Below are 13049 nucleotides of genomic sequence, written 5' to 3'. Positions count from 1 at the left end.
TGTCCCAAACCTGTACACGTCAAATGGTGATAAAAAATGAGGAAAGTCTCTGCATTTCCCCTATTTCCAAATGTAAATGACTATCTCCCACCAGCATTTAGGTCCCAGCCATAGCCAGAGTGCTTCCTTCTGCAGACCAGAAACACAGCAGGCGGAGACTTCTTCCTCACATCCTCCTGTCTCACAGGCACCAAGCACCAGACCCAGGGAAGTAACTCTGTCTGCGTGTTCCTGATTAATTGCATGATATTGATTTCTGACAGCTTTCCTTATCACTAATCGCTTTTTCCGTGATTGGTAGGATAAGCTATGCACCAACATACAGACACGGAAATGCATTATTTTTACCACAGTTAAAAAAAAACTCCAAAAACAAAAACAAAACAAAAAAATGCACAATCTTTGGAACAAAAGAATTAAAGGCAGAAATTTAAAGGAAAAAAAATACATATTCAAAGAACATAGTGAGGTATAAAAAAGTATTTTCTCTTGTTTTTTGTTTTTCCTCCTCGTCTTGCTATAGAGTTCCTCTACTAGTAAATATTGCAATAGCCAGGCCTCATGAACTGGGGGGGCTGTCCCACTTGCAGGGGGCTCATGTCACTTCAGTAGGGGGCAAATCGGCTGTAGCCACCTCGGTATAAGCTCGCCTGTAGAAATTAAATGAGAAAAGAAGAGGTTGTTAGGAGGTGAACTGTGAAGAAATACTCAGGACAGCACCCAAACGCTCTCGGAAGGACTTAACGGACATGTGCTGGCACTGACCTGCCACGATCAGCACTTCTAAGAAGCAAGACAGGAGAACCTTGTCTGCAAAACCAAAGACATGGCTCAGGACATGCTCATGACCAGCCAGCTGAAGGTGACGTTTGGCAAGTCTCGGTCGAAGGGAGTTCGGTACCAGAGATGGGACAGCACAAGTCCTAATCTCTGAGCCAGTTGCCTAGGCTGTCTTTATAGATAGCAGAGACCAGGACTTCTAGGATGCTCTTCATCTCACCTTAAGGTAAAGGTCTAAAATAGACATGATGACCTGGTATCTTAAAAGTACCTGCTTTTCCTTCATCGACCCTAAAGAGAATCCACATGATGAACTGAGGCTCAAATGGAGGTGCTACACTGCAGACATCTATATTTAGGTGTCTTTTCCTCTGAACACATTTGTATTCCAGCCTTTGCAACAACACAAATACTGCGCTGGCTAGAAGCAGATGGGCAAGCATGTGCTTTCACTAAGCTGCCCCACTCCCCTCTGATGCCAGAACACCTGATTCCTACCCTTGCATAACTACTGCTGGCAGGCAGGACACCGCATCCTTCCACCTAGTGGAAGAGGGAACCAAGTGGAGTAGCTCGCTGCAAGATGTCACGAGAACAACTTAATCCCTTGCTTCCTAGAATTGATTTCTCAACATGCAACACGAGCCTTTAAAGTTAATGAAAATGGCAAGAAAGGGTGTCTTGCATCTCTGACTATTGCTGATTTTTGCTCTACACATCACCCTGATACAGTTCTACTGATTCACCAACAACATTCTGGCTCCTGACATTTCTGGTCATTCTTCTACCATCTCCTTTGCACTAGGTGATGTGCAAGACCAAGTAATAACTGGTCTCCTACAACCTGGCTCCTTTCCTATTGCACACACACAAACATATGAATGCAGAACCACAAGGAACCAAGCACTGTAGCTAAGGACTTCCTCCCTCAACAAAAAAGTTTTTTCTGGCTGAAGTTCCATTACCTGATACCCAGTGAACAGCTGTTTCCCATGCTGGAAATGAGAAAGAGCACACGAAAGAAAATCCCACTTACCACAGCTCCAACTCCGTAGCTAGCGGCAGGGGCAAGGGCATGGTAAGGATCTGCTGTGTACACCCTGCCATAACTGAAGAGAGGGAAAAAGATATTAAAAAAAAAAGAGAGAGAGAGAGAGGAAAAAGAAGAGTCACTTCAGAAGGGCAGAGAAACAGCTGTCTGACCACAGGCAATGGAAGAAGCAGCATGCCCTTCTACACACATGTATGCATACATGCACACACATGCACGTGGGCAGCCCCTCTTCGAAGAGATCCTATGGGCATGCTGCCATGCATCATACGAGATGGGCGAGAGAATGGCCTGCAAGGAGGAATGTGGCAGAAGCCATGAGCTTGACCTGTAGGAAAGAGGTCAGCACCTTTGAAATGACAACTAGTGCATCCCTTACCTCGCGTGATGCAATTTGGGAGAAGAGTAACTGCTGGCTCTAGTGCTACTGGCACAGTAACAGCTGCTAAATGGGAAGCACTGAGGGATTCTCCAGAATGAGAAGGGAGTATAAACCTTAATGGCCCCGCATGTGCTAGGATTAAAACATGGCCTCACTGCACAGGAGATGAAAAATCTTAAGGCAAGCACTCTGATGATGATAATCCTTTGTATCTATACAGAGCTGCATGTTAAAGCAATCTAGAGTACTATATGAGCTGAGCAAGTTTTACTGTATGGATGGGGAGAGAAATGCACCCAGTGATTAAACAACCTGCCCAGAGTCACAGAGCAAGGAGCTGGCAAGGCAAGCCAGGTCTTTTGACTCTGAAGCTGTAACCACACTGCCTCCTTTGTGCAGAGAATCACAAAGACAGGGAAGAGTCCGGGATTTGTGCCAGCTCACATACACCGAAGGGCAATACTGCCTGGGAGCTGAGAGACAAACCGTGCATTCAAGTCCTTCATGTTGGGTTGTGCATGCACATGTGCGCGTGCGAGTGCAAGTAAGACAAAGAAACGGGGAAAGAAGTAGAAGTACTGTAATGGATCAATGCTCCTTGAATCCCTGAGCACAGCAAGCTAGCCCCTGTGGACGCCTCCCCCTTACATACCCATCGCTGTAAGCTGCTGCAGCGGCTGCAGCGGCCGTGGCTGCTGTTGCAGTAGCAGGCTGTGCATATCTATAGGCTGCGTATCCACCCTGCAGGAGAGAAGAGAACTGACTTTACAGATACCTGTCCACCCACGCAGGGCATAAAAAATAAAAATTAAAAAAAAAAAGTCACACACATCACAAGGAAGAGGAAGTGTTTCAAACTGCATCAGCTCCCATGTCATGTCTATCACAAGCATCTCCCAGTAACTCATGTATATTGCTTTCCTCCGAAGGACCAGGGAGACTCTTCCATTAGCCCGTTTAGCAGAAGGAATAAACTAAACAAGCCTGAACATGGTTATATCCCTGCAGGAAATTAAATTTGGCATGGAGGAACTGAAAACCAGAAGAGAGATGAAATCTTGCATGCAACTTAACTTTTATGTCCCCTTCCTCTTATGCTGGGGAAATCAGAGGTGTGCGCTTTTCTGTGAAGTGTGTATTTTAGAAAGGGGACCGTTCAGAGAAATTCCTGCTTTCTCCCCCTCTATCTCTTTTTTTTAAGCCTGGGAAACCCAAAAGGCTAGAATTTCATTTGGTCCCGGTGTGTAAAAGTATCAATAGCCATAGAAGCCAAAAAGCAATCAGGAAAAGATGGTCAGAGAAGACAGTCCCTGGTGGCCTCAGGGCTGGCAACAAGCAAACTGACATTGATACAAACCAGACCGTTCTCCCCTCCCTCCACCTAAGAAGGAAACAGGTTGGGGAAAATTATGCCAGAACAGTCTGTATTGCTGCTGCATTTCTGCCCATGCTACACACCTGTAGTAAAGGTCTTTAAAATGCTTACACTGGTAAGACGTAGTTACTAAAAACATACTTACAGCTGGGTTGGCAAAATGTGAATCCTGACCCAGAGGAAGACCTGCAAGTCTCTTCCTGGAACTCCCACAAGGAGCTCTGGAGGCAGAGGAAGACCTGGCTCAGATAAGCAGCTCTGAACACCCTGCAGTAATGAAGGACGGAGGCCTGCAACCTTTCAGACCAGGGGCAAAGGCTGCATGGCAGGCAGCAGAGAGGGCTCTGAAGCCCAGGTTAGATCTGCCTTTATTGTACACTTCTGAACACAGTTTTGTTAACTTGGGGGTGGGGGGGCAATGGTAAATGAACCTTGGCTTTGATTTGCTAGAAACACAATGAGCCATAAATAACATCAGAAAACTCCAGGTTGCTTCTGGCTTTTTTTTTTTTTCCAATTGACATTTCAGAGTTTGAAGGACCAGAAGGCAGACTTATGCTCTTCACCTCGAGAATCAGCTCAACATACCTCTACCACTTCTTCCCTATAGATCTTTTGCCTATATGTAACTAAGAGTACAAGATCAGCTCTACTACCGGAATGTGTGTTTGCTCAGCAGTGCTCAGTTTTGGGCTAGGTAGCTTTTAAATTAGAAGTAATGATATTAAACTAATTTTGTTTGCTTTTGTGGGGCCTGTGTTACCCCCACAAAGGCTAACATGCCACTCAGAACATGCTTGGGGACCGTTTCCTACTCTAGAGGAGAGGGACTTACAGACTCTTCAATCTTCTAGTTAACAGAAGGAAGAGTAACACAGATCTACACCTCTGAAACATCACCACATTGCCTAAAAGAGATGTCATGTTACAGTTTTGCCCATTTAATCTCATCTAGCTGTTTCAATCCGTGCATTTTGGATTGATGGCTTGGGGAGGTTTAGCTTGTTTTTGGCATGCTATCATTGCACCACCATTACTCCCACCTCCAAAATACGACAGGGATGAATGAGGTGTAGCCTCAATCCGAATCAAACCTTCATCAATCTCACCAAATTGACAACACTTCATACCAATATCATTGTGGTATTCCCTTAAGTTTACGAGCTTCCTGAACTCTTGATGGGGTCTGTCACTTGGGCACGGCGTATGAGCCATTTTCACCTGGCACTACCCTCTGCAGGGCAGCCAGCTTCAGCGGGCACCCAGGTTGCCCCCCACTCCGCCCCACACTTGCCAGACACATTTCAGATCAGAAGCCATTTCAAATGTGCCTGGCACATTCTCTGAAGATGACAGCGAGATGCAGTTTGAAACTATAAAAGGGTTATCATGTAATTCTCTTTTAACTCGTGTCTCTTGTAAAGGAAAACAAAACCAAACCAAAACAGAAAAAAAAGAAGAAAAGAAAAGAAGGGTTGGAATCAGGTGTGGGAGGGGGAATGGCGTAACATTTATTAATCAAAATTAAAAACTAAGCATGCTGACATCTGGAGCTAGAACAACCAGCAAAGTCACCACGTTCAGACTCATATTGGCTAGTTCTATCCATCCCAGCATTCTCTTGGGACAGCAGTTCGCCCTAGGCTCTACCACAAGCTCAGTGAAGTACACAGCCTCAAGTACTAGAGCGTGCAGCCACAACAACCTGCTATTACGGAAACAGTCAGTCACCACTGGAGTTAACATTCCAACCTTAACGACTCCCGCAGCCTCCCGCCCCCCGAAATGGCTCCCACCCTAGCCCTGTCCCACACCACAATGTTAATAATTATAACAAGCAATAACCCATCTGTTATATCAGAGAAGGGAACAGAGACTCCACTGAGAGATTTAGAGCGGGATGTTAACATTTCTTCAGTCAACTGCACAACAAACAAAAAAAACAGGAGAAATAATTCATTGGAGAAATGAAGTTAAGAAATAGCTGACATGTGTATTGCTTTTTAACCATGCACTGATGCAAAATCGAAGCTACTGTTAATTTAAAAAAAAAAAAAAAAGTCACAGGATAGAGGTACACACGCACAGGCAGACCCACTCAGTTCAAAGCAGTCTGCAAATTCTACTTGTGTGTACTTCAAATAAAACCAAAAATTGGGATTATAATGGCCATGGTACGTTCCTGTCATAGGAGCAATGAGTGTGGACAGCTGGGGGATTCCTGACACGGGGGTGTATCTAGCACGACCAGCAGGTCCAAATACACCAAAACAGGGCGAAGGAAAGAGGAGGAAAGTTGCAACTATTACTCATTATTTCGTAAATACTTTTGCCAAGCTCTGGGACCAGTACAGAGCAAAGGGGACACTGGACAGGTTGCCTTACCCAGCTGATGCTCCTGTTCTCCATAACCCAGGACCCACCTATAATTCCATCAATGCATCTAAAGCCCTGCTCAGCTTGTCCAATGCACCAGTTATTTTCTCCTGCTATTCCTCTTCGCACACAACTTTAACTGGTATGCAGACCTCATCCGCAACCTCAGCTACACGGTCCTACCACCCCATGTGATTTCTGATGCCACTCACTTCAGGTACTCTAGTAAATAGAAACTATAACAGAGCAGAGCATCTTCAACAAACATGAACAATCGTGTTTCCCAATAAAAGAAATCATAATCAAAAAAAAAGAGGCCCTTGCTAGCTGCACCACACTCCTCCAGTGCCACAGCCAAACTGCAAAAGAAGACACCATTGAGTGTCATAGGCCCTGAAACCCAGGGCAGCCATGCAAACTCCCACTCCCTCTGTTTAAGTGAAGTGATTCCACCGGGACAGGTTTACTCATCTAGGTTTAGTTTTTAAAATCTTTAGCTTCATCTCAAGAGAAACAACTGTGGCTGAGCTTCTTGCAAAGATGTTAAGTCAGAGACGTTTCTACCAAAGGGGCAGTTTAAACACAGCCTTGATGAGGAAACAGGGGAACTAAGGAAAAGGCTTATATATTTTTACTGGGCAGTAAGTAACAACCAAATGTTGTTAAATCAAATCTGTCTAAATCAAGATTGGTCCTTTTCAGTACAGTCTTTTGGATTGGCTGGGGAGCATGTGAGAGAGATGAACACAACCCTAAATGTGGCTTAATGCAAGTTCTCTTTCTCTGGATATCCTGTCAGTGTTGCTGGGGCTGTGCTAAACCCCTTTCCCCATGTGAATGTGCAGCGCTTGAGCCTATAGATCTCAATTGTCAACCGTATTTGCTCAGGTATTCACAAAAGCCCAAATTTAAAATGACTCTTCTGTCATGTTATCGTCCTTGGCTCATCAACGAAGCAAGCAAATATTTTTTTTTAAATTCCTTCTTTAACCTTAGATGACAGCTTTTTCAATGTTGTCATATATTCTCTGAAATAACACAAAACCAGCAAAACAACATATACAGGAAGCTGCAATCCCAACTAAAGCAGCGTTCCAACTACTGATCACGTTAATGTAGATAAATGAGCACTTTAAGACTATAGAGTGCAGCTCAAAATAAGTCCATCTTCTCTTCCACTCTTCAGGTCCACATTAGGTGATCAATCCAACGAGAAAATGAGGAAATCCAAAACTACAGCTTACTATATCAGTGTATCCTATGGTATAAGCCTCCCTTTTCTTTTTCCCTTGCTGCCTTAGACGGGCGCACAAAGTGCGTTGCCAGCCCTCTTTACTCCAAAGCGCCCTTACGCCACTACGACGTGAGCATTCCTGTACTCCTGGAGGAACGTGTAAGTCACGGTACCAGTTAGATATGTTTGACCACCTGTATGGTTTAGGCAGCGAGCCCAATTTTAGGATCTTTTATTTGTCATATCTCAAACGTGTCTTCTCCACCCCCAAACTGCCCTATAACAGAAGTTAAGAAGCAGAAAGGGCTAGAACTATTTTCAGTATTTCTGTATTAGAAGGGTGGCATATGTGCACCAGGAATGAGCATGAATGAATTAAAAGAGGTGACAGGACAACGGTGTCCATTGCAGCAGGTGCTTCTACATGGTAATGGGACAAGCATGACCTTGTTAACCCTTCCGTTGAATTTACATTATTTTTTTTTTTTTTTAAACGAAATGCCACTCGGTGTGAAATCTGGACACTCGCCGCCCTGCTACAGCGGGGGCTTGGATCACACGTGAGTCTGCGCTGCCCTAAAAAAGCCTCTGTTCCCATCTCTAATGTGGTGCTGGAATGGTTAGTATAATTCAGTTTTTTCCACTGCAATCCACAATCTGATCGGTTGGCAGGTCACACTGGCACTCCTACCTGAGGTATTTTAGCGCTAATGATTGGTTCCTGTAAGACTATTCTATAACAGAACACAGGAAGAGCAGTTCAAAAAAACACAGCTGTGGAAAGAAACAATCATACAAACAGCCCGCGGCGGGGCTCACCAGCCTTTTCTTTCCAGTGGATGCAAGCACGCTTTTCACAGGCAGGAGCGGTCTTCGCACAGGTGGGTTTGTTTGGGTTTCCCCCCCGCCACCCAGATTGACCCCATTGTAGAAGAAAGATAACCTTTCTTTATGATCCGAAATGAAGCCCTCTGCATCCTGGGGCAGGTTGTTTTATGAATTCAGGTGTCTTGCCAGAGTGGGATGCATCCAACAAGAGATGGAATGCCGCCTTCACAGAAGAAATGGCTAGCAGGATGGTTGCCCCAGGAAAGAAAAAAGGAGTGAGGAAGAGGAGGAGGAGGAAAAAGAGAAATCGGCGCATAACACGTATGCAGAAAAAGCAGCCCAAACCTGGGACACTTCCTCTTCATCTTGCCTATCGCTAACCACCCCCTGCCAGCTCAGCTCCTTTCTGCTCTTTCTTCACACAACCCTACGGACTCAGAAGACCTAATGGAACCTCAGTTTAACCCTCCCCTCAGTCCTAATCGAATTACCCTCTGCCATCCCTTCCACAATCTGGACAAGCCTTTCACAGCAAGCAGAGGGACATAAGCACTACAATGAAAAGCACAACAAATCAGTGGGGCACAGGGACACTGTAATCATTCCACCTGTGCCAAGCGAATTGTTTGGAAGGGCAACTTCATGTTTGGATTATGATAACCTTTTCCTGAGCTCCACTGGAGGGCTCTGGGCAGCAATTACATAGGAAAAACACCACTGTCTACCTCGATGAGTCCCCTCTTCTGTCGTCCTGCTTTCTGACAGCGAGACCAGAGCCACCAACAGCAAAGTCATCAGAAGTTCACCTAATGGTTCTAACCTGCCTTGGGTTTGTATTATGTGATGCTACTGCACTGCAGCACCAAGTGGTTACAGGGATTCTTCATTACTGAAGTCTCTGCCCTTAAAACATGTTAAATAAGCCTCTCCTCCCCACCTGCAATGGAAGCTCTGAAGGAGCTTTCTCAAAAGAAATAGGGAATAACCCTGGCCAGTCTTCCTTTTCAACATGACAGCCTCTTATATGCCATACTCTGAGGGAAGAGGCACTAAGCATTGCTCATTTGCTTGCTTACTTGCTGTAGCAAAGTCAGCGGTCTGTAAAGCTGGTGTTTTAGGAGTGAGGCGGGAAAACCCAGAACCCTCTGTAGTCCTTGACACAGTTTTATAAAGGAACACTTGACTAGACAGATCAATTTTTAAAGGACTGCACACACAACAGTGTAAGAATGAAGAAATGCACCCAATACCTCTGTGCTCAGAGAGCATGTTCTTCTGACTGCTGTAACTGTGTCGGAAAAAGTGCCTTTACAAGACTTGAGCCTCCATATAAGCCAACCAAATCCAAAAGCTAATTCCATCCATTATCTTGAGTCTAACCCCAGGGTCCTTTTTACAAACATCAGTAGTAGCACCTTCAAAGGAGCAGGCATGTGAAATCCATGCTGACAACTGTGCCACTACCCAGTACTAAACTTCCCCAGCTCCAAAGAGCTATTGTAGGTACAATACCACGAAAGGGAACTCTACTAGAGCTAGGCAGGCCATAAGTTGCCATGTCAGTAGTGGACCTGAACATTTTGGCTTTGAAAGGCTTACTCCTACCACAGCTGCTCTGCAACAGCTCTCCATCGGAGAGGAAACCGCTTTTCTCAATAGCCAGTTAGAATCCCTCCATCCACAACCCACCTACATATACACAGATGCCCTGAAGATTTGCAGTACAGACTGGCTGGGTAGGACAAAGACAATAACAGGACAAAGTCTCCCGTGGTATCAGAGCTAATTCCCAGACAGGAGGAGGCTGCTGACTTCTAACCGAACATCTCCACATATTTGTACTTCACAATTCCCCAAAGAAGTGAAAGAATCTAGCCTATTTAGGTACCACTTCCACCAGCAAAATGAGATGTCAGTTTTCACTCTAGCATCTTGGTCTCCATTTTTCATCAGTCCCAGTGTCTTCCCCAGAGGGGTAATCTGCACATCCCAGTGGCACATGAACATTTTTAAACATCCAGCTCGCTCAGTTTAGTGTGGGCTGCACAAATCAAACCTGAAAGGGCCCCAAGAGGGTAGATAAAGGGGAGGGCGGAGTGGGAGAAGGAAAGGGAAGGTCTGAGGCTAAACCAGTCCTGTTATTTTTATATCCAAATTATGTAAACGAAAGAAGTGTTGAGAGAAATTTTAATTTGCTAATCATCTCTCAGGTTGATTAGTAGCAGTGTGCATGTGGGGGACAGGACACCCAGTAAACTGACCCTGGCAATGATCAGGAAACCCAAAGGCTTAGGTCCTGCACCCAGGGGCAAGCGCAGTGACAGAGAAGCATGCTTGCATTCCTAAATATATAAATATATATATCCACAAGGAAGAAGAAAATTAAAGTAAATGATACTTTAAAAAAACAAACCAAACCAACAAACCAAAAGAAAAAAAAAAAAAAAAAAAAGGCTGGCTTGTCAGGGGTTGGGGACAAGAAGGCTCCGGTGTGTGTACTTACATAGAGGTCAGCACCGTAAAATCCGTCCTGGTAAACCACACTGCAGAAAATCCACACAAAAAACAAAAAACAAAAAAACAAAAAACAAAAGAACAGAAAACACATTCCGGTTATTGAGGACGGCAGCATGCACATGCGTTTTACACAGGCAGGTGATGTATGAATCCACAACCTGGGCTTTTGGTAGGAGCAAATCAGCGAGAGAATGTGTGTGCGCACGCACGCTAGACGGCTCCAAGTCATCTTCCATGGCATGCAAACAGGGAAGGGGTGGGCAGAGGGGGAGACAGTATGCAAAGGAGAGAGGGAGGGGAACCACCATCTTGTACAATAAAAATAGACTCAAAAAGATCTGATATCCTGATGAAGAGAAACAAAGGTATAGAAACCTCCACTCTGGTTATTCTCCTGGAATGATTTTAGTTACTCCCTAAATACATGGAAACGTTGGCTTCATGAAGTGGGCTTGTGAAATCGAGGAGCCCCTGAGAAGGCATCCCACAGGGGCTGGAGTCACCTATATCAGAAGCACGTTTCAGAGAGTTGTGTATGATTACGCATTTCGAGCTTCACAGGGCTGCATGACTTTGTTTCTGACATCCATACATCACCTGCTTTTACCCTGCACATTAGACATGCGATAAGATTTGGCTGATCACACAAGCATGCAAAGTATTATTATTCAGCATCTTAAAGAACCAATGCAACACCTCAGGAAAACAAGTCAATCAATTCTGATCAAAGTAAACACAGAGAAATGTAATTAAAAAGAAAAAAACCAAAAATACCCACAATGCATTGCTTTCACAAGCAGAGATAATGAGCTAAAAAGGTTAGGTGACTGGTCCAAGGTCTGAGAATTGAAAGGTGCAGTGGGAGTCCCTAGTAGTAACGACCTATTCCATAGCAGAGAGGAGCAACTGGAAGGGTTTCCATGGGATGGTGCTTTTTCTGCTTTAAGCCATAGTTTTCCTTCTCTCAGAACTTCAAGCACGAAAACGGTTAAACAAGAGCCTGGGGTTCCCAAAGAGCCACTCTTACCAGAGCATTCGCTAGCATAAGACTACGCAGCTCGCTTTGGGGACAGGGGTTGGGGAAGGATGAGGAAGGAAGAGAGGGGATGCCCCCCACCCATCTGAGTTCAGCCTGTGCTTCATAACGAGGAATTTCCTCCTGCTTTGTCCTCTGAATAGCTCTGCACACTCGCTCAAGGCTTTAAAAAGTATTAGCCCCACCATCTGTGATGCTCATGGATCTGATGTGCACGACTTACCAGTAACATTAAGGAAAAAGAAGGTATGGAACACTAGCTTTTCTTTTGATTATCATTTTTTACTCATCAGATGGAATGTGAAATGCTGCCAAGAGCCTGCCACCCTCAGACACCCACCTATTGTAAGGCACGCACACACAAAAAAAGCCCAGCAGATCTTGCCAAAATTCTGCATGCTATTACTACAAAAAAGAAAATAAAATTAAAAAAAAAAAATCTGTTGCAGTGTTAGCTACTGCTTGAATAATTTAGTCTTGCTGTCTTCCCCAGGAAAGGTACATTCCATTCTCAATGGACAGAGTTACTACGGTCTCCAAGAGCGCTGGGAGCAGATATGAAGATAGAGACCGTTGTTAGAAGAAGAGGGGAGCCACTTCAGCAGGGAGAAGCAGGCCATAAGATCATTTTTGTCGAAGCTAAATTTTTACAACCACATAACAAAGAATTTGGCTCCTGGGGCAGTGACTTACATTGCTGGGTTCTCTATCTAGGACCAGGAGTGTTTTAGCAGTGATACTCCACCTGGCTCCTGCAGGAAGGCAAACGCACGACAGAGGAAGTGACTGTTGGTTTATGAACAAGTTAGCAGTTTTAACAGTTATTCCGAACATGATCAGTTGGATGAACGTAAGCATTACCACATTGGATCAGGCCGCTATTCCTGTAACTTAGAGTCCTGTCAGCAAGACATGCTAGCATCAGCTCTCCAGAAAAAACTGCAAGGAACACTAATAACAGGTAAGAGTAAGACCTCCTGAGTCCAAACAACAAAGCAGATGTGCATCCTCCGTCACTCCTTCAGTTAGGACTCGACTGACACCAACTGCCAGGGCTGAAATTTAGCAAGGCTTATCTGTATGTTAGAATATCCATATTTGTGACTCTTAATGCTAGTGAAAACTGAGAGAATTCCTTCATCTGAGTACCACAAAGACCATTCTGGTTACGTAGACTGACCAGAAGCATAAAGCAGCCCAGCAGATCTCAGTGGCATCTGCAAAAAGCTCACTAGCTGAGCTAAAACACATCCACGAGAAAAAGACATATGCTGGTGTCATAATGCAGCCATCATATCATTAAGGTGTACCAACAGTTGACTTTGTTGTAAAAGGAACCAAGTAACCACTCCAAACCCCCAAAGCTCCCCACTGCCTTGTATCTAGTCTGACTTTTATTTACTCTTGGCTTCAAATCAGTGAATTCTCTATATATTTACACTCCTAGACTAAACTGTTCTTTACTATTGC

General features: G+C 44.6%; 1 protein-coding gene across 16 annotated transcripts in view; it reads right to left on the bottom strand.

Moving 5' to 3' along the window:
* Positions 1-381: 381 nt before the first annotated feature.
* RBFOX2 (RNA binding fox-1 homolog 2) overlaps positions 382-13049 on the bottom strand; it is a 169554-nt gene continuing 156886 nt past the window's right edge. For 6 of the 16 annotated variants that reach the window (XM_068402454.1, XM_068402459.1, XM_068402463.1 and 3 more), the window contains 4 exons: positions 7890-7932; positions 2866-2954; positions 1817-1889; positions 382-650 (listed from right to left, as the gene is read on the bottom strand). In XM_068402454.1, the coding sequence (XP_068258555.1) occupies positions 606-650; positions 1817-1889; positions 2866-2954; positions 7890-7932 (250 nt within the window). In that variant the 3' untranslated portion in view covers positions 382-605. Of the gene's footprint in view, positions 651-1816; positions 1890-2865; positions 2955-7889; positions 7933-10529; positions 10570-12272; positions 12332-13049 lie in introns of those variants that run through there. The other 10 variants (XM_068402455.1, XM_068402460.1, XR_011048302.1 and 7 more) reach the window with 8 other exon arrangements.

Source organism: Nyctibius grandis, chromosome 5 (genome assembly GCF_013368605.1).
Source record: "Nyctibius grandis isolate bNycGra1 chromosome 5, bNycGra1.pri, whole genome shotgun sequence".
Classification (NCBI taxonomy): Eukaryota; Metazoa; Chordata; class Aves; order Nyctibiiformes; family Nyctibiidae; genus Nyctibius; species Nyctibius grandis.
Note: the sequence above shows the minus strand (reverse complement) of the source record. Positions and strands in the feature narration are given on the sequence as shown.